The sequence below is a fragment of the Solea solea genome, chromosome 12 (assembly GCF_958295425.1).
Source record: "Solea solea chromosome 12, fSolSol10.1, whole genome shotgun sequence".
Taxonomy (NCBI): domain Eukaryota; kingdom Metazoa; phylum Chordata; class Actinopteri; order Pleuronectiformes; family Soleidae; genus Solea; species Solea solea.
The window spans coordinates 1512637-1538059 of record NC_081145.1 but is presented as its reverse complement, the minus strand read 5'-3'; the positions used below and the strand labels follow the sequence as shown (position 1 = coordinate 1538059).

At 45.8% G+C, this 25423-nt stretch overlaps 1 protein-coding gene, 2 long non-coding RNA genes and 1 pseudogene across 3 annotated transcripts; 2 read left to right on the top strand and 2 right to left on the bottom strand.

The window, feature by feature from the left end:
- Nucleotides 1–270: 270 nt before the first annotated feature.
- Nucleotides 271–4394, top strand: LOC131469796 (uncharacterized; annotated as a pseudogene).
- Nucleotides 4395–7864: 3470 nt separating this feature from the next.
- On the bottom strand, nucleotides 7865–8589 carry LOC131469799 (uncharacterized). The gene is made up of 3 exons (XR_009241840.1): nucleotides 8449–8589; nucleotides 8124–8362; nucleotides 7865–8037 (listed from the first exon to the last, which is right to left on the bottom strand). It is a non-coding gene; the product is annotated as an uncharacterized LOC131469799 (long non-coding RNA).
- Nucleotides 8590–10970: 2381 nt separating this feature from the next.
- On the top strand, nucleotides 10971–11649 carry LOC131469798 (uncharacterized). The gene is made up of 3 exons (XR_009241839.1): nucleotides 10971–11018; nucleotides 11105–11285; nucleotides 11424–11649. It is a non-coding gene; the product is annotated as an uncharacterized LOC131469798 (long non-coding RNA).
- A 6581-nt stretch (nucleotides 11650–18230) lies between these two features.
- LOC131469792 (uncharacterized) lies at nucleotides 18231–20946 on the bottom strand. The gene is made up of 2 exons (XM_058645129.1): nucleotides 18835–20946; nucleotides 18231–18748 (listed from the first exon to the last, which is right to left on the bottom strand). Exon 1 carries the CDS (start codon nucleotides 20938–20940, stop codon nucleotides 19915–19917), a length of 1026 nt encoding a protein of 341 aa, XP_058501112.1. The 5' UTR covers nucleotides 20941–20946; the 3' UTR covers nucleotides 18231–18748; nucleotides 18835–19914.
- Between the last annotated feature and the right edge of the window lie 4477 nt (nucleotides 20947–25423).

Here is a 25423-nt window from a genome sequence, read left to right as displayed (position 1 = left end):
GAGATGTCAGCAACCAGGTCACATTGCCCGGGAGTGTGATGGAGCTCGTGTCCCTGCCCGCACTCAGCCTTCTTTGCTGGTCTCTCAGCCACGTAGGCCGTTCCATTCTGCCCAGGCGTCGGAAAACTAGCACCCGCTGAACTGCAGAGCCACAGTTCAGAGGGGGCCGTTATTGGCTCAGGGTAAGGTCCAGGTACAGGTGAGATGGAAGTGTCCAAGCTCATGTCATCTTGTCCTCATTTAGGTGTGAAGATGGGCGGGGTTGCGGTCTCTTGTCTAGTAGATACAGGGTCTATGGTGTCAACTATTACCGAGTCTCTTTTCCGTCAGCAGTTTGAGCCCTGGGGCCCAGAGCGGCTTAAATTTTGTCACTGGCTGCAGCTTAAAGCAGCCAATGGCCTGGCCATCCCTTATATCGGCTACTTAGAGCTGGATGTAGAGCTTTGTGGGAAGTTGTTGCCAGCCTGTGGGATTCTGGTGGTCAAGGACCAGCCTGGTGGTGCATCTTTGCAGGCTCCCGGTATTTTAGGGATGAATGTTATCCGCAGGTGCTATGGAGAACTTTTTGGGCAGCATGGCTTAGCTTTGTTCGATCTGCCAGTGGTATCTGAGGCCCCTAAGGCCGTCACACAGACCCTCCAAAGGTGCCATGAAACCAGTGTTATAACTGATCGGGGGGCAGGGAAAGTCAAGCTACGTGGTAAAAAGGCTTGTCGTATCCCGGGTGGCGTGATGAAGATTGTCGCGGCCACATGCCCAGAGCAGCACTCTTGCAATACTGTGCTCTTTCAGACCCTAGACTCTGGCTTTCCCGCTGGGCTGCTTGCATCTCCTGCCCTGGTACCGGTAGTACGGGGCACAGCCTACATTCCCATTGTGAATGTAGGGTCTTTTGACGTGCTGCTTTACCCCCATGCTGTTATGGGGACCTTAGAGGAGGTACGGGTGGTAAATTTGCCTGCTGGTGTCACTGAGGTGCCACCCGTGGTGGCTACAGTGGCTTCTCAATCTGTTTCTCCATCAGTACAGGAGCAGATGGCAGCTTTGGAGTTGGGTCATTTGCCTGCGGGAGCACAGGATAAGGTGAGGGCTCTTCTTGGCCAGTATCGTTCCGTTTTTTCAGCTCATGACGCGGACCTAGGGTGTACTGATCTGATCTCTCACGAGATCCCGCTCTTAGATGATGTCCCTGTGCGGCAACGGTATCGCCGAATTCCTCCATCTGAGTATGAGGTTGTTAAAGATCACAATAATCAACTACTGGGGGCTCAGGTCATTAGGGAGAGCAGCAGAGCCCATATGCCTCTCCAATTGTGCTGGTCAAGAAGAAGGACGGTAGTCTTCGTATGTGTGTGGATTATAGGCTCCTGAATGGTAAAACCAGGAAGGATGCTTTTCCATTGCCCCGCATCGATGAGTCCTTAGATGCCCTAACCTGCGCTCGTTGGTTTTCCACCATGGACCTGGCTAGTGGGTACAATCAGGTCCCTGTGGCAGAGGCCGATTGTTCCAAAACTGCCTTTTGTACCCCCTTTGGCCTGTTTGAGTGGAACCGCATGCCCTTTGGGCTTTGCAACGCTCCCAGCACCTTCCAGCGATTGATGCAGCGGATTTTCGGCGACCAGCAGTGCCAATCCTTGCTGTTGTATCTTGATGACATAGTGGTTTTCTCCTCTACCATTGAGCAACATCTGGAGAGGTTGGGTGTGGTGCTGGGACGTTTGCAGCACGAAAAGCTAAAGTTGAAACTCAGTAAGTGTGCCTTCTTCCAGCAAGAAGTGAGTTACCTGGGTCATGTCATTTCAGACAAAGGTGTCTCCACTGACCCCAGTAAGGTCAAGGCTGTCGCTAGCTGGCCCTCTCCGGCCACTCTCTCAGAGCTGCGTTCCTTCCTTGGTTTCGCCAGCTACTACCGCCACTTTGTAGAGGGTTTTGCGAAGCTGGCGTACCTATGCATAAGCTGGTGGCAGAGCTGGCGGGCCTCAACCTTAAGCGAGTAGATCAAACCGTCGCTGGTCGTTGGACAGAGGAGTGTTGCCATGGCTTTGAGACTTTGAAAACTCGTCTCACTACTGCACCTGTGCTGGCGTATGCTGACTTCACCCTGCGACACAAGCCACTGTTTCAGCCTTGCCCCATCATCCCCCATCTGACATGGCTACGCTCCAGCACACTGACCCAGTCATCCAGGAAGTTCTGGCCTTCTGGGCACGTAAACAGCGTCCCACTCAAGAGGAGAGGAGACAAGTGTCTCAGTCAGCTTTGGTGCTGCTCCGGCAGTGGGACCGATTGCTTGAAAGGGATGGTGTGTTGTATCGCCGGGTTTTCCGGCCGGATGGGGCCGAGGTTGTGTTTCAGTTGGTGTTGCCTGCAGCTTTAAAAACAGGTGTGCTGACTGAGGTTCACCAAGCACACGGTCATCAGGGGATTGAGAGGACTCTGGAGCTCCTGCGCCAGCGGTGTTACTGGCCAGGTATGTCTGTCAGTCGTAATGGGATGGAAGACGTCCTCATAATGACTGATGTCTTCAGTAAGTACACGTGGGCTGTACCTACCGGTGATCAGCGAGCTACCACTGTAGCTCGGGTCTTGGTTACTGAGTGGTTTTCAAAATTTGGTGTCCCAGCCCGGATACATTCAGATCAGGGGCGGAGTTTTGAGGGTTCTCTCATTCGGCAGTTATGTATTTTGTACGGGATAGAGAAGTCTCGAACCACACCATACCATCCTTCAGGGAATGGGCAATGTGAGCGTTTCAATAGAACACTTCACGATCTGCTGCGTACATTGCCTGTGTCCCGTAAGCATGACTGGAGTTCCTGTCTTCCCCAGGTCCTGTATGCTTATAACACCACCCCGCATCAGGCAACTGGTGAGTCCCCTTTCCTGTTGATGTTTGGCCAGGAGCCAAGACTCCCAGTTGACTTCCTTTTAGGCAGGGTTCAGGATCCTGTCGGTGGCTATGTCCACGAGTGGGTTCAGGAGCACCAAGCCCGCTTACAGATGGCTTTTGAGGGAGCTTGTGACCGTTTGAAGGCTGCTGCAGAGCGCCGTAAGAAAAACCATGACCAACATGTCCGCGATGTCCCCCTGGAAGAGGGCCAGTTGGTATGGTTGCGAGACCTTGATGTACGGGGGCGCCACAAGATCCAGGATCAGTGGGCCTCGGTCATGTATCGTGTGATGAGGGCACCGAGGGAAGGGGGATCGCTCTACACCATTGCCCCTAGGAATGATCTAGCCCGAGCCAGGCAGGTCCATCGTTCTTTGTTGAAGGCTGTGGTAGGGGTAGATCCTCCCGGTGGAGCTGCTGTTTCCTATCTACCTCCTCCTGAGCAATCTCAGTCAGAGGATGAGGTGTCATGTGATGGTGATTGGCTGGTAGTGAGGCCTGAGAACCCGTTGCCCACTTCCTTCCAGGCCAAAGCTGTGACCCAAACCACCCCTAGATCGCTGGTTCCACCATCTGACCCAGCCCCCTTGGTGCCATCTTCCTTAGTGGTCCCTGCTCCTGTAGTGACAGGTACTTTTTCCCTCCCTGTTGCTGAGGATGCTGTTCGGCGAACAGCACGGTTAACTGCAGGTCACCACTCCAATGTCCACCACCTCCCGCGGCCTGCAGGGGGCGCTGGACAAGGAAGTGTTAACCCTTCTGTTCCCATTTCTAATGCAGTTGCTGCACTATTTAGGCCTTGGAGCTGAGCCTAGTTGTTGTCGGTTATTCCATCGTCGGGACGACGATTCAATTGATGGGGGCAGATTGTGGCAATACGTAGTTCATTGTCCTGGTAACTGTCAGGTGTGCTGCAGTTCCACCCAATCACCGTGGGAGACTGCCACATAAAGGCGGGCGTAAAGAACCTGTCAGCCCCTAGCTTGCTGGAGGCTGGGTCGCGTCACTCCTGTGCTTCCTCCATTTCCGCGTTCGTGTGGTTACAGGTCCACCTGGGTGTTGCTGCTGGCTGCGCGCTGTTCGCCGCTCTGTGTGCCGCTCACTGTCCGCCGCTGGTCGCTCTCGGGGAGCGTGATTCCTCCGTCCCACGCTGTGTTGGCCGGGATCGCCTGATCGGATGACTGACTGTAGTGGCGCAGCGCCAGCTAATGTGCCCATAGAACCGCTGCTGCTTTGCTTCCGCTTTGTCTCTTCACTTCTTTGCCTCATCTAAAGAGATTATTTGGACTGATTGCTGTGCCTCATTGGAACTGTGTGTTTGCGGGACTTATTGTTTCGCCTTATGCCTGACACTCACTGCTCCACCCAGTTTCTGATCGCCTTGTGCGTTTATTCGGCTGGTGATAGTGTACGTGCTTCTACCCGTTGCTCGCAGGGCGAAGCGGTCGCTTGGTAACGCGTCTCCGATTGTTGGCGCAGCCTCATCTTAAACTGTGTGTGTGTGTGTGTGTGTGTGTGTACTTGCATGAGAGGACAGTGTGGGAATATACTATACTATATATTTGATTTTGTTCTTTTCTGGTAATTTCTTTAATTTCGTTTGTAATTTGTTTTGCTGTAACCCATAAATACAATTATTCTGTTAAGTTTTGGGTTATTACGGGTTGCATTTCAATTGTTGTTATATAGAATTTTGCTTATTTGTTATTGTTTAATCATTATAGCTTTTGTACATTTAATTCTTTGATTTCTTTTTTGTTATTAGTTATTGTTTTGTTTCATTATTTGTTCTTTTCTAATTGGTTGCTCTCTGGTCGCCCCCATTCAGGTGCTGAACCTACGGTGGGGGATTGGTGTCCTGGTCATGGTGTCCCCTTTTTGTTGTGTTAGCACTTGGTAGCTTCTTTGTTTTGTTTACTTTATTTGCTTCACGTGTGGTGTTCCTGGGATCCCCTTTTCTTTGGATCCGGTTTTTCGTGGTAGGTCTCAGCACTGATTGGTTCCCCTTATATGTCCCCTTACGTGAGTAATCCTTTTTATAGTATTTTTAAAACAGAAATTTGTATAAATAAAAGTATTTTGTATTATTGAACTGCCGTCTCTGTCTCGTTGCATAACGAACCTCAGTGCCTTCCTTTATTTGGGGTTAGTCCTCTTCCCTTGGTGAAATTCCCAGGGTGGCGTTGTCTGGCAACAAATTGTCTGGCAACAAATTAAACTTTCTCGATGCTGCCTTAAAAAGGCACCTCCCCATACCTCGTGTCGCCACAATCGCAAGGTACAGAGCATTCTGCATGGCATCATCAGCTTTGCCGGAACTCTCAATGCCCCCTACAAGTGACGCCCTGCACCAACACTGCAAAAGGGCAAACCAGGCTGCAATAATGAGACATTCTCTCAAAGGTATAATGTCTGCCCCTTCACCCAATGGCAATGGATGGCACATTGAGGATGGGGAGTTAAAAGTTACATGGATGACTACAAATCCTGCCCCTGAGAGTGCGTTAAAGGTAGTCCACTGCAGCTGCAAGCAGAGCAAATGTGAGACAGGAAGATGTTCCTGTATGTCTGCAAGACTCTCCTGTACTGATTTGTGTCGGTGCCAAAATTGTGCCAATATTTCCATGGAAACAGAGGATAAAAGCACATGGGAAGATGGCTCTGATGATAGTGATAGCTAAGAGATGAACAATGTCTCCCTTGTTCAGAATACGTAAAGTCACACTTAATCAGTTAGTTCTCTAATAAAAATGTTAGTTTTTGCCAAATTTGAGAAACATTTTACTATTTCTTTTTTTTAGTTACTTAAGTTAAATACTTTAAAAATAAAATGTGAGGTTACAGTGCACTTGACCTTAAAAAAATTATAATAATCATAGTTTGAGTTTGTGCCAAATGTGAGGAAAATGTATCAAAGAATTCTTGAGATATGGCTTTAACAATGTGCAAAGTTAAGACAAAATAATAAAATAAATGTATAAAAAAATATTCAAGACCTGCTGTGACATCAACACATTGTTTTGTTCAGGTAAATATTGTTTTATACTATATTGTGTACAGATTCAGAACTGTAATGCAGTTTTTGTTGTATTATCCATTTTTCGGCATTATTCGATATTTTGATTGATGTCAGCCATTTTGGGCCAAAGTGTTCTTTATTTTATTTTATTTTTTACTTCCTCTTATAACACAGTATCTACCGAAATGTTTAATGTATAAAACATCATTGTTTAGCAAAACGTACCATGTTCAATTGTACAGGTTGCTATTCACTTATTTTGAAGCGTTTATTTTAATTTTTTTGTATATTTCATGGTTTAAATTCAAATTAAAGTATACTAATGCTAAAATACTTGTCTTACATGTTAGGTATATGTATAAATGTCAATTTGTGAGAGAGATTCTGTTTCCAGAATGAATGTAAATACATTTACAAGAAAAACCAGCTGCATAAGATTTTTATTTTTTTGTAATTCCTATTTTTATACATTTATGGCTCTAAAAAAAAAACTGCAGGATATTTTGAGGATAACCTTTAACCTAATGTCCACAATGGCATTGTCTATGCAAAAATGCAAAAAAAAGAGTAGTGCCCAGACGTGGGAACAAAAATCACTTTCTAGCCACTTTTTCCTGTTTCACCTTATGGCCTATAAGTAACAAAGTTTATTTAGAATATGCACACAAAAAACAGTCTGTAGCAAAAGCGCATCCTCAAATAGGGCGCCAAAAGCCGCTGGCGGGGGATCCACGTAACAGAGAGAACAGTCTGTAAAAGGCAAACAAAAAAAGATCCACAAAGAGCACAAACATGCCAAATAATCCACTGAGAAAAAGGTACTTCACTGACAGGAAATCCACAAACGGGAAGGCTCAGAAAAGTGCAATACACTCATGACGGAAGAACCTAAAGTATCTGACGTGAACCACAATGACTTTTGACCCCCTCAAAAAAACAAAAAATAATGAAGGGAAATAACCCATTGGATATTGACAAAATTGAAAAATCATGTTTGATTTTCCTCTTCCTCAAAACCAAAAAATCGACCAAGAACAAATTGAACAAAAACAAAACAATTGAACAAAGTGAACACACTGAACTTGTGCACTGAATATTGCACTTTTTTAAGGGTCGGGCACTGGTGACCGCCAATTTGTAAGTGTGGTACATAAACAAAAATTGACGTCTAAATGTTGGGAAAAGTTTGGGAATGAGATTAAAATGATACTTACATTCACAAGGTAGCCCGCCTTCTCGTCCCCCACAGCGTCCTTGACCTCTTTGACCTTCATTTTGGCTAACACTCCCGACCTGTGGCCATATATGGCTGAAAGATAGGCCGCTAGGTAGCCAAAGAACCGATAGCGGGTCCTGGGGTCTCAGGCTGGAGCCTTTCTCATGTCCTCTGTAATTAGAGTAAAAGAGAGAAGAGAACCCTTAGACTTAAACACTTAAAGCTTTTAGGCTCTGACAAAAAGTGTGTGAGAGAGAAAGAGAGAGAGGCAATACAGACTCACCAAGCAGTTCTGGCATTTTGGCCTTGGCCAAGGCCTGGCACTGGGCCAGGTCCTCCTTGGACACCAGCCGCTGCTGCTTGTCTTGTTTCACAAGCGACTGGTGTCCAACGAGTTTCCTGCCTATATCCTTATATCACCTTCCTGAGCTCTCGTACAAGGACAGTGACCTCCACGCTTTTCACGCGTGAATGTTTCGGAGGTGTGTCCCTGAAGTGTTCGAGGAAGGATATGGCCTGGCCCACATACAGTGCGACTGTCATTGGGGCCAGGCCAACATTTCGCAGGAGAGCAGGGTAGCTGTAGAAAGAAGACCAGTCTGGATTTAGTCTCAGTCATATCTTTTGAGTACTTCATCATCATCATCATCATCATCAAACCTGTACGTAAATAAGCAAAAGACTTGCTAAGAAGGAACATGCTTATCATCCGTGCATTCACTACTTACAACTTCAGGAGTGGGACATTGAACAGGAACATCCAGTCCCACAGCGTCATGGAAGGCCAGCCGAGGCAAAGGTATTTAACAAAAACCTTTGCCTGGCTGACCTTCGTTTGGGCATTCTCTTTAATTTTCTGTGTTCCCTCTGGGCAGAACGTGAATGTGGCATACTCCTCCATGTATACATCTGTAAAGATGAAACACACATGATGATGAATGTAGCAAGAAAACACTCCACACACCTGCACAAATACACAATGTGTTCAGTCTTACTCATGGAGGTGCCAAACTCAATGGCCTGTATGAGGGAACCTTTGCTCCGGCCTGTAAAATATGGCCGCATGGTACGGAATAGCTCCCGTTGCTCATGCGACCACTTACACTGTTCATTTTCCTGGAAAACCAAAACAAAACATCAATAACACCTCTGCCACATGACCACATGTGCTCAATGATTCTACACTAACCTCCTCACCGCCTGTGTCCTCCTCCTCCTCCTTCTTCTTCTTCTTCTGCCGGGAGTTGAATTAAGGTAAATACTTTGGACTTGGGCAAAATGATAATGACAATGAATTACACTAATCTATTATCTTCTCACCTGAGGGGGAGAGGAAAGGTGTCTCTGTTTGTCCACCCTCTTCAGCAGCAGCCTCCGGCTCATCTTCCTCCTCCGGCTCATCTTCCTCCTCCTCTTCCTCGGAATCAGAGCCAGGAAGGACCGGAGCGGGGGGCTGCTGCTCCTCCTCCTCTTCCTCCTCCTCCTCAGTCCCAGAGGAGGAGTCTGTCTGAGTGTGGAGCAGGGCAGTGGGCCGCCGCTGCTGCTGCGGTGGCTGCTGCTCCTCCTCTTCCTCCTCCTCACTCCCAGATGAGGAGGAGGAGCTACTTGCTGGCCGAGCTGCCCAAGGCTCGGGCGCTGGCGACACAGAGCTGCTTTTTTCAGCTCCCTCAGCTGTCTCTGAAGAGGGAAAAACAAACAGCAAAAGAAAATCATTGCGTTGAAAACCGGACAACGCAATGATTGCATTATTCAAAGAAATTAAACATGGATAGAATGTATAATTGCTATGTTTTTTTCATTCACTCACAGTGAGGTCAGCGTTGAGACGCGTCGCGTCGTCCAGCTTCCTTTCTAGCTCGCAGACCCTTACCCTGGCATTGACGCAAGTTTTGTTCCTGCAAAGGCCAGAAACCCCCTCCTCCGGGTCCTCTTCTGCATCAGAGAAGTCCAGTAAGGACACCATCGGAGGAGTGGGATTACTGGCCCTCAGTTCAGCCAGCAATTTAAGGGCCGTCATTCGCTTGATGGACTGCAGTTCCGCCTGCATCCGGCCAGCAGTAATGTCCTTGTGGGCCCTCAGGTGCTTTTCCAGGTTCAGCATGTAAGGTGAACACAGAGGGAGAGGGCAGGGCCCCGGTGGCACTCGGGTCCTCCCTGTTGCCAGATTATTTAAATATCTGGCCCTCTCCTTCTGGTTCACCAAATTGTGGCTGATCCTCAGGTGCTTGGCGACGGACACAAGAATTTTCCCACATAGAGAGCACTCCCCCTGTGTTTTAGGATTTGTCATCTGAAAACGTAAAGGATGAAAAAGAAAAAAAAAACATGAACATTTTTTTTTCTTATTACTATCATTATTATTATTATAATTATTATTATTATTGTTATTATCTTTATTATGTTATTATTATTATTATTATTATTATTATTGTTATCTTTATTATACTTTTATTATTAGGGTTCGAGCAACAAGGTTGCAAGATTCAGGTGGGAAGGTGGGAAACTGTCTTTTCTTCAATAAATTCCAAAAGACATTGAGCTAAGGGTCTGAAAAATTAGTATGTGTATCAGGGACATGTGCTGATCGTGCATGGCCAGTTTCGGACCCGTGTGACCTTCGGAAAGGTCAAAGGTCAGCCGTTCGGGTGTGTTTTCCCCACACTATCCAGAATTTACCCAAAGCCCCCAAATCTCCAGAACGCGTTGGTGAGACATCCCGAGTTTGCCCAAGGCCCCTGAATCTCCAGCACTTGGGAGATACATCTCGAGTTTTCCCAAGGCCCCCGAATCTCCAGCATGTGAACATGTACACATATGTGTACATGTACACATATATGTATATTTTTTTCATTTTTTCTTTCCTCACTTTCACAGATGACAAAGCCCAAGGTTCCCCTCGAGTGCCCCATTTGTGGGAAAGTACTGGTGTTCGTGTCCCGGCACCTCAGGGTGACTCATAAAATCATGAATGAGAAAGAGAGGGCAATCATAAACAACATTGCCACTGGGTGGACGGTGGTGCCCCCTGGGCCATGCCCCATGTTGATGTTCTTGCCATACATCCTCCATGTGGAGAAGCATATCCGCACTCACCACGACATGGGGGTGGCCCGGCAGGACGGGGCGATCCGGGCGCTGAAGCGCTCCACTGGCCTGAAGTTGCTGGCAGAGCTCAGGGCCAGTTACCCGACTCCTCCCATGGTCTCCAGGCTGGACCTGAACGAAACGGGAAACCCGGAGGAGGGGGTTTCTGGCCTTTGCCAGCTGCCTGCATGCGCTCACGCGAGGCAGAGGGTCCGCCAACTCGAGGAGGATTTGGCGGACCTCAAAAAGGCTAATGATGAGCTCACGGTGAGTAAATGGACACAAGATAACAAGAACGCATTCTATCCCTAATGGAGGCATTACATTGTCAATTAATCGCAGTCCTGTTTTACTTGCTGTTTGTTTTTCCCTCTTCAGAGACAGCTGAGGGAGGACAGGCACCACCGTCGCCAGCGGCCCTCTTTGAAGCAGCTACTCCAACAGCCCCCTACACAGCTCCCTACTAGCTCCTTCAGTGAGCAGGAGGAGGAGCAGGAGCAGGAACAGGGGGAGCTGGCGGAGGAGCCGCGACTGCAGCTCAAAAGGCTTGCTAAGCTTAAACACCTTTCCTCCCGCCTGAGGTGAGAAGATAATAGATTAGTGGTGTAATTCATTGTCTTAATCTCAAGGCACTTTACATTCAGACCTATTCATGTCTTCTTAGAAGAAGGGGGAGGAGATGGAGGAGGAGGTGCTTCAGCAGCCGCCACAGAAGCAGAACAAGCTGTTCCGTGCCATATCTCCCTACTTTGCACGGAGGAGCAGGGGCTCCCAATTGAGGAACATCGAGTTCGGCACCTCCCTTAGTAAGAATGAACACATTGTGTGCTTGTGCAGGTGTGTGGAGTGTTTTCATGCTACATTCATCATCATGTGTGTTGCATCTTTACAGACAGCTACATGGAGGAGTATGCGGCGTACATTTTCTGCCCTCAAGGCACGGCCAAAATGCAAGAGAATGCAGTGACAAAGAGCAGCCGGGCCAAGGTGCTAGTTAAATTTCTTTGCCTCGGCTGCCCGTCACTGCAGTTGTGTGATTGGAGGTTACTCTTTAACCTGCCCCTGCTCAAGTCGTAAGTAGTGAATTTACGGATGTTAAGAATGTGCTTTTCTTGTCAAGTCTTTTGCTTAGTTACCATAATGGTTTGACGATGATGATTAAGTTATCAAAACATATGACTGAGACTAAAGCCAGACTGGTCTTTCTACAGCTACCCTGCACTCCTGAGGAACATCGGCCTGGCCCCAACTACAGTGGCACTGTATTTGGGCACATGATGAGGAACACATGATGAGGAATTGCTCAATTTGGGGCGAAGGGAGAAACAAAACAAGATACTTAACGGAGGTGACAGATCATGACACTAACCTTATGTATACCTGTTCTTTATTCTGAAGGTGACGCCATGGAAGAAGCAATCCGCTTCACAGCTTCTGGCGAAGAAAGTTAAAGTGAAGCTGGGGTTTAGCCCAAGGAAAAGGTATCCTAGAAGAAAATAGAGAGTAAAAAGTTTTAAAAGTTTGAAGTGTATTTTAAGTTTTAAGTGCATGTTTGCACGGAAAAAATGTTTAAATAAATACAAAAAAAAAAGTGCATGTTTGCACGGAAAAAATGTTTAAATAAATACAAAAAAAAAAAGTGCATGTTTGCAAAGTGCCCTTTCCCTAGCTATCCTGAGGGCCAGTAACCCCACTCCTTCTATGGTGTCCTTGTTGGACATTTCGGACGTAGACGAGGACCCTGAGGAGGGGGTTTCTGGCCTTTGTCGGAATAAAACCTGCCAAAATGCCAGGTTGAGGGTCCGCGACCTCGAAAAGAAGCTAGATGACACGACACTTCTAAACACTGACCTCACCGTGAGTGAATGAAAAAAACATAGCAATTATACATTCTATCCATGTTTAATTTCTTTGAATAATGCAATCATTGCTTTCTGCAATCATTTCTTTTGCTGTTTGTTTTTCCCTCTTCAGAGACAGCTGAGGGAGCTGCAAAAAGCAGCTCTGCGTCACCAGCGCCCGACCCTTAAAAAAGTGCAATGTTCAGTGCGTTCACTTTGTTCAATTGTTTTGTTTTTGTTCAATTTGTTCTTGGTCGTTTTTTTTGTTTTGTTCATCTTCTCTTTCCACTTTCTGTTTTGGTTCTATTTTTTTGTTTTGTTCCGTTTTTTTTTTTTACCTCCACATGGGCACTGCCGTGACGTGACGTGGCGTGGAGGCTTACAGCCTGTGTGATATCAGAGCCTCTGGATTTTTTCAGAGGCTCTAAGATCACACATGCTAACCAAAATGCCCTGAAAACACAACTTCCCTCCTTTCCTGGTGTCCAGGTGTATGTGCACGTTATTTGATCACCAATGCGTCAGACAACAAGGTCTTCATCTGAAAAGGTTGGTAAAATACCACACTTTGGGTAGATGTGGCCCACCTGGGGGCACTCAGGGAAATTCGGGATGGCAATCCCATGGTACTTGGTGGCACTCAGGTAAATCCGGGAGATTTAAGGGCTTTGGGTAATACTTGGTGGCACTCAGGTAGATCCGGGAGATTTAAGGGCTCTTTAGTGAATATGTCATGGGGAATTTCTGTGAGGAAGGGGAAATGGGTGACCATGGTGTTATTTATTGTTGTGATTTTATGCTGTTGGGTGGGGGTGAGCTTGGGTGAGAAGTTGATGACTGGGAAATAGATGTCTGCATTGTTAAAGACAGACTTCAGTAGCCTAAACAGTGCTTTGAACTGTTTAATTGAGGTCTGCCTGGGGTCCTGGTCTTTGTTGTTTATGCCAATTGAAACGATGACAGTCTTGGTGTCTGGGTTTGGTAATGTCTTTTCACAGATTTTGAGGAAGTGATAGGTGTTAGCCCTGGGGGAGCTGTCCAGTTGGATGAGAGGGTTGGTGTGGGCAGGGATCCGGTTAATGTTGGAGTCCCCAAGTACCAGGATTGGCCTTCTGGGTTTGAAGAACCAATCCTGGATTTTTCTGTTGGGGTGTGCAATATAATAATTGGGTCTGTGTAGGGATAGTGAGTCAGTTGGGGCGGAAGTGAAGGAGAAAGTGGGGTGATCCAGTAGGGAGCTGGAGGCCATGGGTGGGCAGGAGGCTGTGGGCGGTGTTAGTACTGAGATGGGATGGGGGGAGGGGGACCGGGGATGCAGATGGGGATGCAGATGGGCCAGTGTCCAAGACTTCCTCGGCGGGCAGTGCAACCCCACTGGGTGGTTGAGTGGAGGGCTCAGCAGGGGCGTTTTGGTCGTGATTGACTTTAACGGACCTGGCTGTCATCGTTGCCCGCTCCACATGTGTATATTTTGGGGGAGGTGGGGTCAGCTGCACTGCCAATTGGTCCGGGACGCCAGCACAGCAAAAGGTCAAGGGTCACTACACAGACTAAAACGATGATGGAAATATTAGAGAGGATTGCTGAGCAAGAAAATGTGGAGCTGACTAAAAATCAACATGTGAACCACACCTTAACAGACCCAAATGAAATAATTGACCCGGATAACCATCTATACCTAAACGTTTCTGAGAAATGCCAGTACTACACTGAAGACCAATTCAACGAATGCATTGAGATGGATGGGAAATTGTCTTTCATTCACTTCAATAGCAGGAGTCTATACACCAACTTCGACCACATTAAGGAATAGCTACAACACGTCAAAAATGCTTTCAACATCATTGCGGTGTCGGAAATGTGGATTAATGAGGATAAAGGCGCAGATTTTTACCTGGATGGATACAAATTGGTCAACGTTAACAGAAGACATAAAGGTGGGGGAGGAGTGGCACTGTTCATTGACAATAACATTGAGTATGAGATTGTACACAATATGTCTGAAGCTGTTGAACATGTAATGGAATGTGTGACAATTGAAATCTGTGTGACGAAAGGCAGAAATATAGTGTTAAGCTGTGTTTATGGAGCACCAGACTCTAGGATAGAGGATTTCAATGAATGTGTGGGAAGGATGTTTTCAGGGACCAGCCAAAAGAGGGTTTTTATCTGTGGCGATGTGAACATTGACTTACTCAACCCGAAACGAAATACGATGATTGATGACTTCATTAATATGATGTATACGATGGGCCTACAACTCCTCATTACACGTCCAAGCAGGTTCACGACACACAGTGCCACCCTAATTGATAATATTTTCACAAATATTATAGGGACAGGCATAACAAGAGGACTACTGATAAATGACATAAGCGACCACCTGCCAATCTTTGCTATCTATGACTGGAAGCACACTGTTACACAGACACCGAATAGAAATATATACAGAAGGGTCAGGACTGAAAAAGGGATGCTTACACTGAAAAACGAACTAATGAGGCAGGACTGGAACGAGGTCTACAAAGAAACAGATGTAAATGATGCTTATGATTCCTTTTTGCAAATATTTAACACGTTGTATAATAGACACTGTCCTGTAATGAAAAGACACACAAATCAGAAAATGGAGGGGAAACCATGGTTAACAAAAACGTTGATAAATGCCTGCAAGAAGAAAAACACCCTGTACAGACAGTACATGAGATTAAGGACAGAACATTCAGAAACGAGATACAAACAATATAGGAACAAACTAAATAGCATCCTAAATGACTGCAAAAAAGAATACTACAGTAATCTGCTGGCAGAAAACCTGAGCTATACTAAAAAACTATGGGACATTCTAAATGATGTGATCAAAAGCAAAAACACCAAACCTAGCTATCCTCTCTACTTCAAGGACAAAAATACTAAGGACGATAACAAAGAAATCATAGCAGAAAGATTTAATGAATTTTTCGTCAATGTGGGGCCGAATTTGGCAAAGGACATTCCTGACTCACTCCTTCACTGGGACCACTTTGATAAGGACAGAGACAGAAACCTAAGCACAATGTTTCTCACCCCAGTGAAGGACAGAGAGATTACACACCTGGTCAACAAATGTGTAGCAAAAACATCCACGGATGTTGATGACCTCGACATGAAGCTAATCAAGAAAGTAATAGTTGAAATCGTTTCAAACCTGCAACCTGTCATTTCAAACTGGGAAATTTCCCACCAAAATGAAAGTGGCGAAAGTAGTGCCATTGTTTAAGAAAGGTGACATACATGAATTTACTAATTACAGACCAGTCTCAATACTACCACAATTGTCAAAAATCCTGGAGAAACTATTTAACGATAGGCTAGACCACTTCATTAACAAACACAATCTGCTATATGATAGCCAATATGGATTCAGAAGAAACCACTCGACGGCGCTAGCTTTAACTGAGTCTGTGGAAACCATTACTGACGCCATTGATCAAAAATTACATTCAATAGGAATATTCATAGACCTGAAAAAGGCATTTGACACCATCAACCATGATATTTTGATAGCTAAACTGGAGAGATACGGTATAAGAGGCATAGCACTGGAATGGGTCAAGAGTTATTTTCACAACAGATCTCAATATGTTAAGATGGGAGATTGCACATCGACTTGCTTGGACATAATTTGTGGGGTCCCACAAGGATCAGTGCTGGGCCCTAAACTGTTTATGCTATACATTAATGACATATGCAAGGTATCCAATATTCTGAAATTAACATTATTTGCAGATGATACTAATATTTCTGTTCGGGGGAAGACCTAAACCAATTAGTGGAAACAGTCAATAATGAAATGGCCAAGCTACATGTGTGGTTTAATATAAATAAACTATCTCTAAATTCAGAGAAAACTAAATATATGCTGTATGGGAAAAAAGGCTGTAAGACTAGTATTAACATACAAGTTAATGGAGTGGACATTGAAAGGGTTAATGAGTACAAAGTGCTGGGAGTGATTATTGATGACATGTTAAGTTGGAAGCCACACACCAAACAGTTAAAAGGCAAGCTGGCCAGGAGTGTGTCCATACTTTGGAGGGCACAAAAACTATTAAACCAGAAGGCACTGTACTTGTTGTACTGCGCACTAGCCTCTCCACACCTGCAATACTGCGCAGAGGTCTGGGGACACACTTACAAAACCACTACTTATCCCCTGTTTATACTCCAAAAAAGAGCCTTGAGAATCCTACATTATGCCAGTTACAGAGAACATACAAATCAACTATTTACCAAATCAAAAATACTCAAATTCTATGACTTAATAAAATACCGCACAGTACAGATGATTTATAGGGCTGCCAACAAAAACCTCCCTCACAATCTACAGACATTATTCCTGAACAGAGGGGAGGGACACAATCTAAGATGGAACATGAGGTTTAGGCAGAGAAGGGTAAGAACTACATTAAAATCCTTTACTGTATCGGTCACAGGGGTCAGACAGTGGAACAATCTGGATGAGGAGATGAAAAAATCAGCAAAACTGAGTGTATTTAAAAGAAGTATGTAGAGATGACTATTAATCGATACAGAATGACACAGAAAGAAAGTATGACAAAGGTCAGAGACAGAAATTTGTAGACACTGGGGGAAACGGTGCAACGGCGTGATGGAACATCATGGACACATGTACAGACACACATGGAGTCTGAGTTGACTGTCTAGAGCTAGACTATATCTCTGAGTGCTACCGGATGCTGAAACATGTTTTCTTTGTCAAAATGTCATAAAAAAAAAATTAAAAAAAAGGAAATGAAATGTATGATGATAATGGGGGCGGGACTAGTTAAGCTTTGCTTCTCCCGCTTTCCCTTTCGGTTATGTATATTGTGTGAACTGCAATTTTATGTGATGAGTGATCTAAATGTCATGACCGGAATAAATAAATAAATAAATAAATAAATCATCTGCCTGTGAGAAGGGAGAACTGTTGTCAGAGATCATGGTTGAAACATTAGTCATGCTATTCAGTGAGATTGAGAGGAGTTCCAGGGTATGGGTGGGTTTCTTGTCTGGTGGGTTGGGGGCATGGATCTGGGCCTTCACTTCCACTAGGGTGCGTTTTGTGACAGTGGGGGCATCGGTGAGGGGGGGCTCTACGGTCATTGGCTTGAAATGGGAGGTTGTTGGTGGGGTTAGGTGGAGGATGGGATATATGGGTGGGGCGGGGGCGAGGGCTGTGGTCCGGGTTGCAGTTCTGATGGGTGTGGGTCCCCAGGTGACTTTCTTAGTCCTCTGGGGCAACGGGGTGGAAGTGGCCGGTGCTGTATTGCTGGGGTTGGGTTCTGGTACAATTGTAGAAGGCTGGGTGGTGGGGGTCTTCTGGGATTCGAAGGTGGGCTGCTGAGTGGTTTGTTGGTTTGACAGATGTAGGGGTATGATGGGTCCTGTTCGTTTAGCTGGCTTCTGGAGTAGTTTGCTGCTTGGTGGGAAGAAGTCTGTCATGTGTCGGTCAGGAGGGGTCCTTGATGGCTGTCGGGTGGTGTAGGTGGGGGTTCTCTGGACGAGGTTTGGCTGGTAGCGTGTGGTTGGAGTGGACGGAGTGTTTTCAGGTGGAGCAGTGGTTGAGCTGGTGCCCCGGTATATGGAAAGTCTCTGGGGGGCCTGGGGTGGTGGTAGGGTGGGGAAAGGAATTTCTTCTTCAGGGATGGTGGGGAGGGTAAGGTCCAGGTTGTTTCTGCTTCAGTGCTGTGGTGGGGGGGCAATGTGGGAGGTGGTTCTGGTCCGCTGTGGTGGAGTCTGTAGGTGGTGTTGGACTGCATGCACGGTTTGTTGCATCAGCCTGGGGCCGTAGCGTTTCCTGGCCCAACCAGTGGCAATTTGGAGGGCCAGGGGGTTACGGGGTGTGGAGAGAAGAGAGGTTATGGTGGCTTGGTAATGGTCCTTAAGCACACACCATCACTTAAACATGTGTTCACAAAGGGGAGGAGTGACATCAGCCAGGTAGTATTTGAGTCTTTTCATAGTTCATAACATATCTTTTTATGATCAATTATTTATGGATCCAGAGGCAAGACAGTTACAAATCAAGTATACATGCATTCAGATTCAGGGTAAAATACAGCAGTGAGATATTGCAGACATTTGTGTAATTGTGCAACTACATGGAAATAAATAAGTAGATAAAGATTATAACATACATAACATATCTTAATGAGACTGATGCTTAAAGAAGGGAGTGGGAACTGCATTGCATTATATTGTAATATAGTTTTTAAGAAAAGGAGAAATGACAATGAAGGACAAATGAGGGAAATATTTGTGGAACCAGCTGCTGTCACTGAACACAACTAAACACAGTGCTTACTGGACACTGTACATCTGATTTACAGAGACGCACTGATGGCCTCCCTTAGGTGGATGTACAAGTTCACAGCCTGATAAGGATCTGTTGGTGGAGTCAGATGGGACTCAGCCATAAAGATATTGCATAGTTCATAAACATCTTTATTGCATGGTATAGCCAGCCGAAAGACACACTCATGTTTGCACAGTTGAACATGTTCATCTTCAACAGGAGAAAGAAAGTCTCTTGTCTGGTACAGTTCAGGCAATGCATACATCACATTGGGCTGACCAGTGGGGACTGTCACGTTTCTTAATGGTCTGATTGTGTGTGCATCCCAAACCTGTGCAGTGTCATCCATTTCATCCTGTGAAAAATATAAATATATATAAATTTAGGAGGAACAACATGTATACATATCAGGGCATGCCAAAATATAATTAATTAACTCACCTGGATGAGTCTTATGCAGCAAAACTGAAGGAGGTTTTTGTCCAGAAATCCACCATCAAAGAGTCTGTTGTCTCTGAGGTCTGCAAACAGGGATATCCAGAACTCCATGCATTGTCTTAGAAGAAAACCTCACCAATATTCAATTCTTTGATTAGCAGTGCTAGCTCCCTCCAAATAACTATCAAGGGTGTCATCTTGGTGAGTCGAGACAAGGAAACGCTGAAAGCCTCGAACATAGCCATTTTCAGTTCCAAGATCTCACAACTCTCGGGCGGCCCTTTAAACGCTGTACTGCTTCCATGTAATATCCTCCAATCAACTTTGGGTCACTGCTTGTTGTGTAGGCATTGAGCCAGACTATTTTCCTCGAAAAACCATCAATACGAGCGTGTCCCCTTTCGCTTAGTACTCTTTTCAGATGCCTCTCGCTTATCTGATGACCATGTCTTCTGTCTAGGACTAGACATATATGTTTGTATTTGAGGCCAATCTCAAAATAAATCTTCCCCACTGGTGTGAAGGCTCCATTGTTTTGATTTGGCCTGACCCGGAAGCATGTGACATAAACAACACAAGACCACACAAAAAACGCGAGATCGCACTGACTTTGCGAGATAACGCAAAAGTATACTTAAGTTGTTTTTTTTCTCCTCCATGTCCCTTCCAGGCTTCCGTATAAAGGTGCTGGAGAAATCCAAAAATGTAACTCTCACGGCACCGTTGCCTCTGTCCAGGTGAGGGAGAGATCGTTGAAGCAGGCAGACGATGGCATCTTCCACTCCCACCTTTTCTCGGTAAGCAAACTGTAGGGGGTCATGGGCGTGGCAGGTCTGTGGCCTGAGGTGATGAAGCAGCAGTCTTTCCATGGTCTTCATCACGTGCGACGTCAGGGCTACAGGTCTGAAGTCGTTCATCTCTCTAGGATGGGGTTTCTTTGGGACTGGAATGATGCATGATGTCTTCCACTGCTGGGGAACCCTCCCCAGTCCCAAGCTCAGGTTGAAGATGTGCTGAAGGGGGTGACCCAGTTCTCGCACGCAGGCCTTCAGTAGTCGACACTCCATCTGGACCTCATCATCATCAGTGTTTCCCATCTGGCACGCGATCGGCCCTAGGGCGCGGCTGCTTGGAGAGCGGCGGAAACCTGATCTCCAACATCCGCTCGAAGTCTTTCTTGATCATCATTGTCTTAAGGGCCTGTTGTTTGCTGACCCCAAGTGTTTCTTCTATTTTTCTCCACGACCTTCGTTTGTCAAACAGTACTTTCTTCTGAATTGCATCATTCGGCATTCGGCATATATGGGCTACGTATCTCAAGGACTGTACATGGCAGAAGTTTTCAATTGGTTGTGATTGGGTCAGTGCATACAGCTTACTGTTCGAGATCTTAAACGCCCAATCTATTTCGCCATCGACAAGGTTTGCTGGGTCAGTCCCCTTTTTTCTTAGGTTTTGTGGAGGAACATTCTTGCGTGCATAGCCGCCAGCTATCATCTTACGTAGGAAACCATTCCACACAGTATTTAACTTCTGGAGCTCGTTGCTAGAAAGTTCCCATGCCTGTACACTATACAGTAGTCGGGACCGTACACACGCAATCAGGATTTTCATGCGAGTGTTGAGATGTATCTCACGGTCGGTCAGCACATGTTTTAGCTCGTTCCATTTCTCGTATGCTGATGCAATTCGGTGGTGTAGGAACTTTGATGACTTCCCAGTGTTGCTGATGAGATGACCAAGATATCGGAATTGCCTCACATTCTTTATCTCCACATTGTTGATAGACAGTAGACTTGTTTGCGACTGGATGACTTCGTCCACATTGAACGCCATTGTTTCCGTCTTTTTATAGGACATCTGGAGTCCAAACCTTGAGAAGGTGTTATCGTATATTGTTACGATCCTCTCAAGCTCATCTAAGCTCTGGGAAAACACGACCACATCATCCGCGTACATGAGCTCCAGGATTCTGAACACCCCATGTGATGTTCCAGTACGGAGTCCTCTGGGGGACACTTCATTTGGTATGACAAATTCGGCACATGCTCCTGCCTCTGGAAATTGGCTCCTGATCTCATGATTGGCACATCTCATGACAAAATCCATGTACAAATTGAATATGGTTGGGCTCTCAAGTGCACCTTGGCGGCATCCTACATAAGTGTTGAAATAGTGTTTAGCACCTTTTATACAGGCCATAGTACCAGTGTACAGTGTCTTTAATATGAGTATCAGTTTTGGACATTTGAGGCGAATCTCTAGAACACGGAAGAGTGCGTCACGTGGGACCCAGTCATAGGCCGCCTTAAGGTCGATGAAGCAGACAAAGAGTGGCTTCCGTTCTTTCTCCAGTATGTGTCGAACAATACTGATTGCATCACAAGTGGATCGGTTCTTTCTGAATCCAAACTGGGTGGGTAGTATAATGCGTTCATATACTGATCTTACTCTTTCTATAATAATCATGGAGAGAAGCTTCGACAGTGTTGCTATGATGGACAGACCACGGTAGTTTTCGGCTACGGATCTAAGGCCTTTCTTGTGGAGGCATGTGATCGAGGAGAGTAGCCAGCCAGCAGGGATCTTAAGAGATTCCCATATCATTCCCATCAACATTACCAGAAAAAGGAGGAGCTGTTTTGAGTAGGAGTACTTGAGTTGTTCGCTGAATATTTTATCAGTTCCCTTGCATCTGCCATTCTTGAATTTAGACATACATTCCTCTATCTCGGTTTCCTCTGGAGGACTTTCATTAATAGTATCTTGGTCCACCGGGGGATGATGTGAGGGAAGCGTTCAGGTTCAATCAGCTCTGGTTGCATGGTAAATTCTCTCTTTCCCAGATGTTGTGCAAAGTGTTCTTCCAGTTTCTCCTGCTGTATGGTCTGTTGTCTAGATTTCGAGAGTGCGCAGTATTTTTTGGCTAGCCGAAACTCCTCCTCAGTTTTCCTTTGTTCACTCGCAAGGTTGATCTGCTGAGCTTTGTCCTTGTAGAACGCACTTTTGAGTTTAAGGCGCAGTTTACGTATATGCTTGGATAGTTCTTTCACTTCAACTGTGTCAGTTGATTTCCGCCTTTTCTCAAGTAAGGTTAAGAACTCCTCATCTACCCAGGGTTTATCCTTGTGATCTCTGTTGACTGGTGGGACGGTTTCATCTGTTGCTATCTGGATAGCATCGGCAATTTGTTGTTCAATTGTGTCAATTGTGTCAACTTGCGTCGTTGGCGGGGTCTCTTTAAGGGTATCATCGAGGCGTTTGCTGTATTCAGCCTTCACGGTTCCAGAGTCTCTAAGGGCGTGCATATTTCGTGTTTGTTGGCCTTCGCTTTTCTTCCTCTGGAACATTTGTCTTCGTTTGCTCTTACTTGGGAACATAGCGTCAAGCACTACTATTCGGTGGTCTGAATCAAACGGTACACTTGCATTTGGGTATACTCTACAATTCTGTGCCGCCCTCTTGACAAACCACTCCCCCAGAATGTAATCAAGCCGTCTATAATACCCTCGATTGGATTTAAAGGACCATCTATGCCTAGGTGTTTTAGTTGAGAACATGGTATTAAGAATGTACAGTTTATTGTTTCCTGCTACTTCAATCAGCTTCGTTCCATTGAAACTTGTGGGTTCCTCATCATTATAACGACCGACGCAATCCCAGTTGCTGGTTTGGCAGTCGTTTCCTATTGTTGCGTTGAAATCGCCACAGACAACTAGTTTAGATCCTGGTCATGATTGTTTGGTTGAGTTTAGTGTCTTAGACAAAGTGTTATAGAATGCTTCCTTAGTAGAGCTTGCATGAGTTTCAGTTGGACAATAGCAGGAGACTATGGTCAGCTTAACCCCGTGAACAGATATTCTAGCCGACATGATTCTTCCTTCCAAGATGTGTTCTATGTCAAATAGCCTGACATGGGGTGCTATCACTATCGCAACACCGGCATAAGCCTTCCTCTGTAGTCCGTTGTACAGGACGCGCCATCCTTGGAGTACATCATCATTGAACTCGATCTCGCCCTGGCCAGGGATGCGGGTTTCCTGCATGCAGCATACGTCATGCTTTAGGTTCTTCATCTGTATCACATGCTCTGCCAGCTTTACCTCACATTTTGATGTTCTGACATTTAATTGTAATTCCCTGGTTTCCGTTTTGCTTTATGATGCTTTGCCGTTTGATGTTGCATTCTAGGTGTCTACAGTACTTGACAATTACTAGGAGAGACTAAATTACTATGACCATAATACTGTATTAGGACAATTAAACAAGACAAGATAATTTGGAGTCCTACGTAGAGGACTTAGACTTTTCTACCTTTTATATAAGCACTGTTGTAGTTTGCTTTGTAGCTAAGAGGGAAGAGGCTACTTCACTTCTTAGTGCCAGTGACTCCGTTCGCTCACTCAACCGCAAGGCCGAGCTACCCAGGGTGTACCTGTCTTAATGACAGAGGTGGAGTATGGCTTGAGTGTGATAGGCGTTTAGACCAAGTGGGACTTACAAACTGCCTCCTTGGCCTAGCAGATAAAGCCTGAGAGTTACGCTTCAGCACTCCATACACCCCAATGTATGCTCCATACACCCCAATGTATGCTTTGTTAGGGCGCAGCCTCCTCAGCTCTCCATAAACATGAGCTACTGTGATCGTGGGTGGTTTGGTGGGGGGTTGGGAGGTGTCCTCATCCGTGTTTGTGGAGGCTTGTGTAGGTTGGGGGGTGAGGGCAGCTGCTTTCAAATGTGTGAATGGGATGGGGTGATCAAACCTGTTAAAGAACTGGTTTAACTGGTTTGCCCTTCCCACATCACTCTCCATGGGGGTTTTCTCTTGGAGCTGCAGCCAGTAATTGTCTTCATGCCCTCCCACAACTCCCTCATGTTGTTTTCCTGCATCTTTTGTTCTATCTTCCTCCTGTACTGCTCCTTCGCCTCTCTGAGCTGGACTCTGAGTTCCTTCTTCAACGTTCCAACGTCCATACAGAAGTTGATATACTCAGTTTTGCAGTCAAGAATAATCCATTTTCAACGGGATATATTAATATGTTTCAATAGAAACCAAGAGAATTGACTTCAAAGTAGGATAAGGAAATTTAAAGGTGTAAACACATGGAGCTGCTAGAAAGGCTGCCACTCGCGTCTGCGCCAGAAGTTGTATGATAGGTAATATGTGTATAATTTACCCATTACTTTATAATTCCTTGACTGACTACAATTATCAAGTGAATTTTACACGATTTACATATATTATATTTACCTCTCTCCAAAATAGTCCACATTTAAAAGTGGTATTATTTGACTATTTTATTGTCGGTATTAATCTTTATTAAATTAGAATGTCTAACTCCTCTTCTGTTTGTTATTGATTTATTTACTTTATTTACTTTAGTTTTTACTTTAGTAGGTCGAGGGACATACACAGTCTCTATGGGTTTTTTAATTGGTGACTGCTCGAAAAGAAGCACAGAGAAGCATGAAAGACTGCAACTCTGTGTCCTGGTCTCAACTCTGGATTGTCATGGGTTTCTATTAAAATGTCCTAAGCTGCTAGATAAGAGAGCTGCTCCATCCAAAGTGGGATGGACGCCGTCTCTCCTCATGAGACCAGGTTTCTCCCAGAAGGTTTGCCAGTTATCTAAAAACCCAATGTTGTTTTCTGGACACCACCTCGACAGCCAGCGATTGAATGACGACAGGAGAGAGCAGGAGAAGGAGAGGGAGAAGCAATCACTGCTAAGCTAACTTGTTACGCTAGCAAAGAAAGAAACACTGTACATGAATCTACGTGAACGATAGAGTTTAAGCAAAAGTATGTGAAAGTATTAGTTAATTCAATAAAACAAGTGTTTGTTCAGTTAATCGATCATTACAGTAGATAGAGAACCGCAGAGAGAGCAGGAGACACACAGCGTAACACCAGTGGAAGCACAGGAAGTGACACAATAAGTTACCGCCAGGTCAGAGGTCTGTTGTGGTCTGTCTCAGGACAAGGGGGATTTCCTGTTTTGCTCTGTCTGGGAAGAAAACTCTTCAGCTATGCTCTGCTCTCCTACTCTCTCCTAACCTGCATCTAGGATAAGCAGGATTTCATGTCTCTCTCTCTCTCTCTCTCTCGCTCTCTCTCTCTCTCTCTCTCTCTCTCAGGTCGCTGGCCAAGTACGGGATCAAGTCGTGCGAAAGTCCAGCTACACCTGGAAGATACAGGTCTACACAGGGAAGCCCCCTGCAGAAGTCGGACGAGCACAAGGAAGAGAACGAGGACGAGGAGTGGAACCACAGAGAGGAACCGGGGTGCACGCCCAAGTCAGCGACCACGCCGACATGAAGCCCGTCGCCATCATGCACTACAACGCTAACAAGGCGGCGTGGACGACATGGACAGGGTGGTTGCGCCAACCCCTCCGCCGTGCTTGTCAGGGCAGCCCGGGGAGCCCGGGGAGCGCTCGCCTCGTCCCCCCGTGGATCATCTGTGGCGGAAGCAGCATCAGCAGCAACGGGGGCGGCATTGGTAGCGAGCGAGAGGAGAGGTGTCAGGTCTGCCCCAAGAAGAAGGACAGTAAAACGCACACCGTGTGCCACTGGTGCTTGAAATATATCT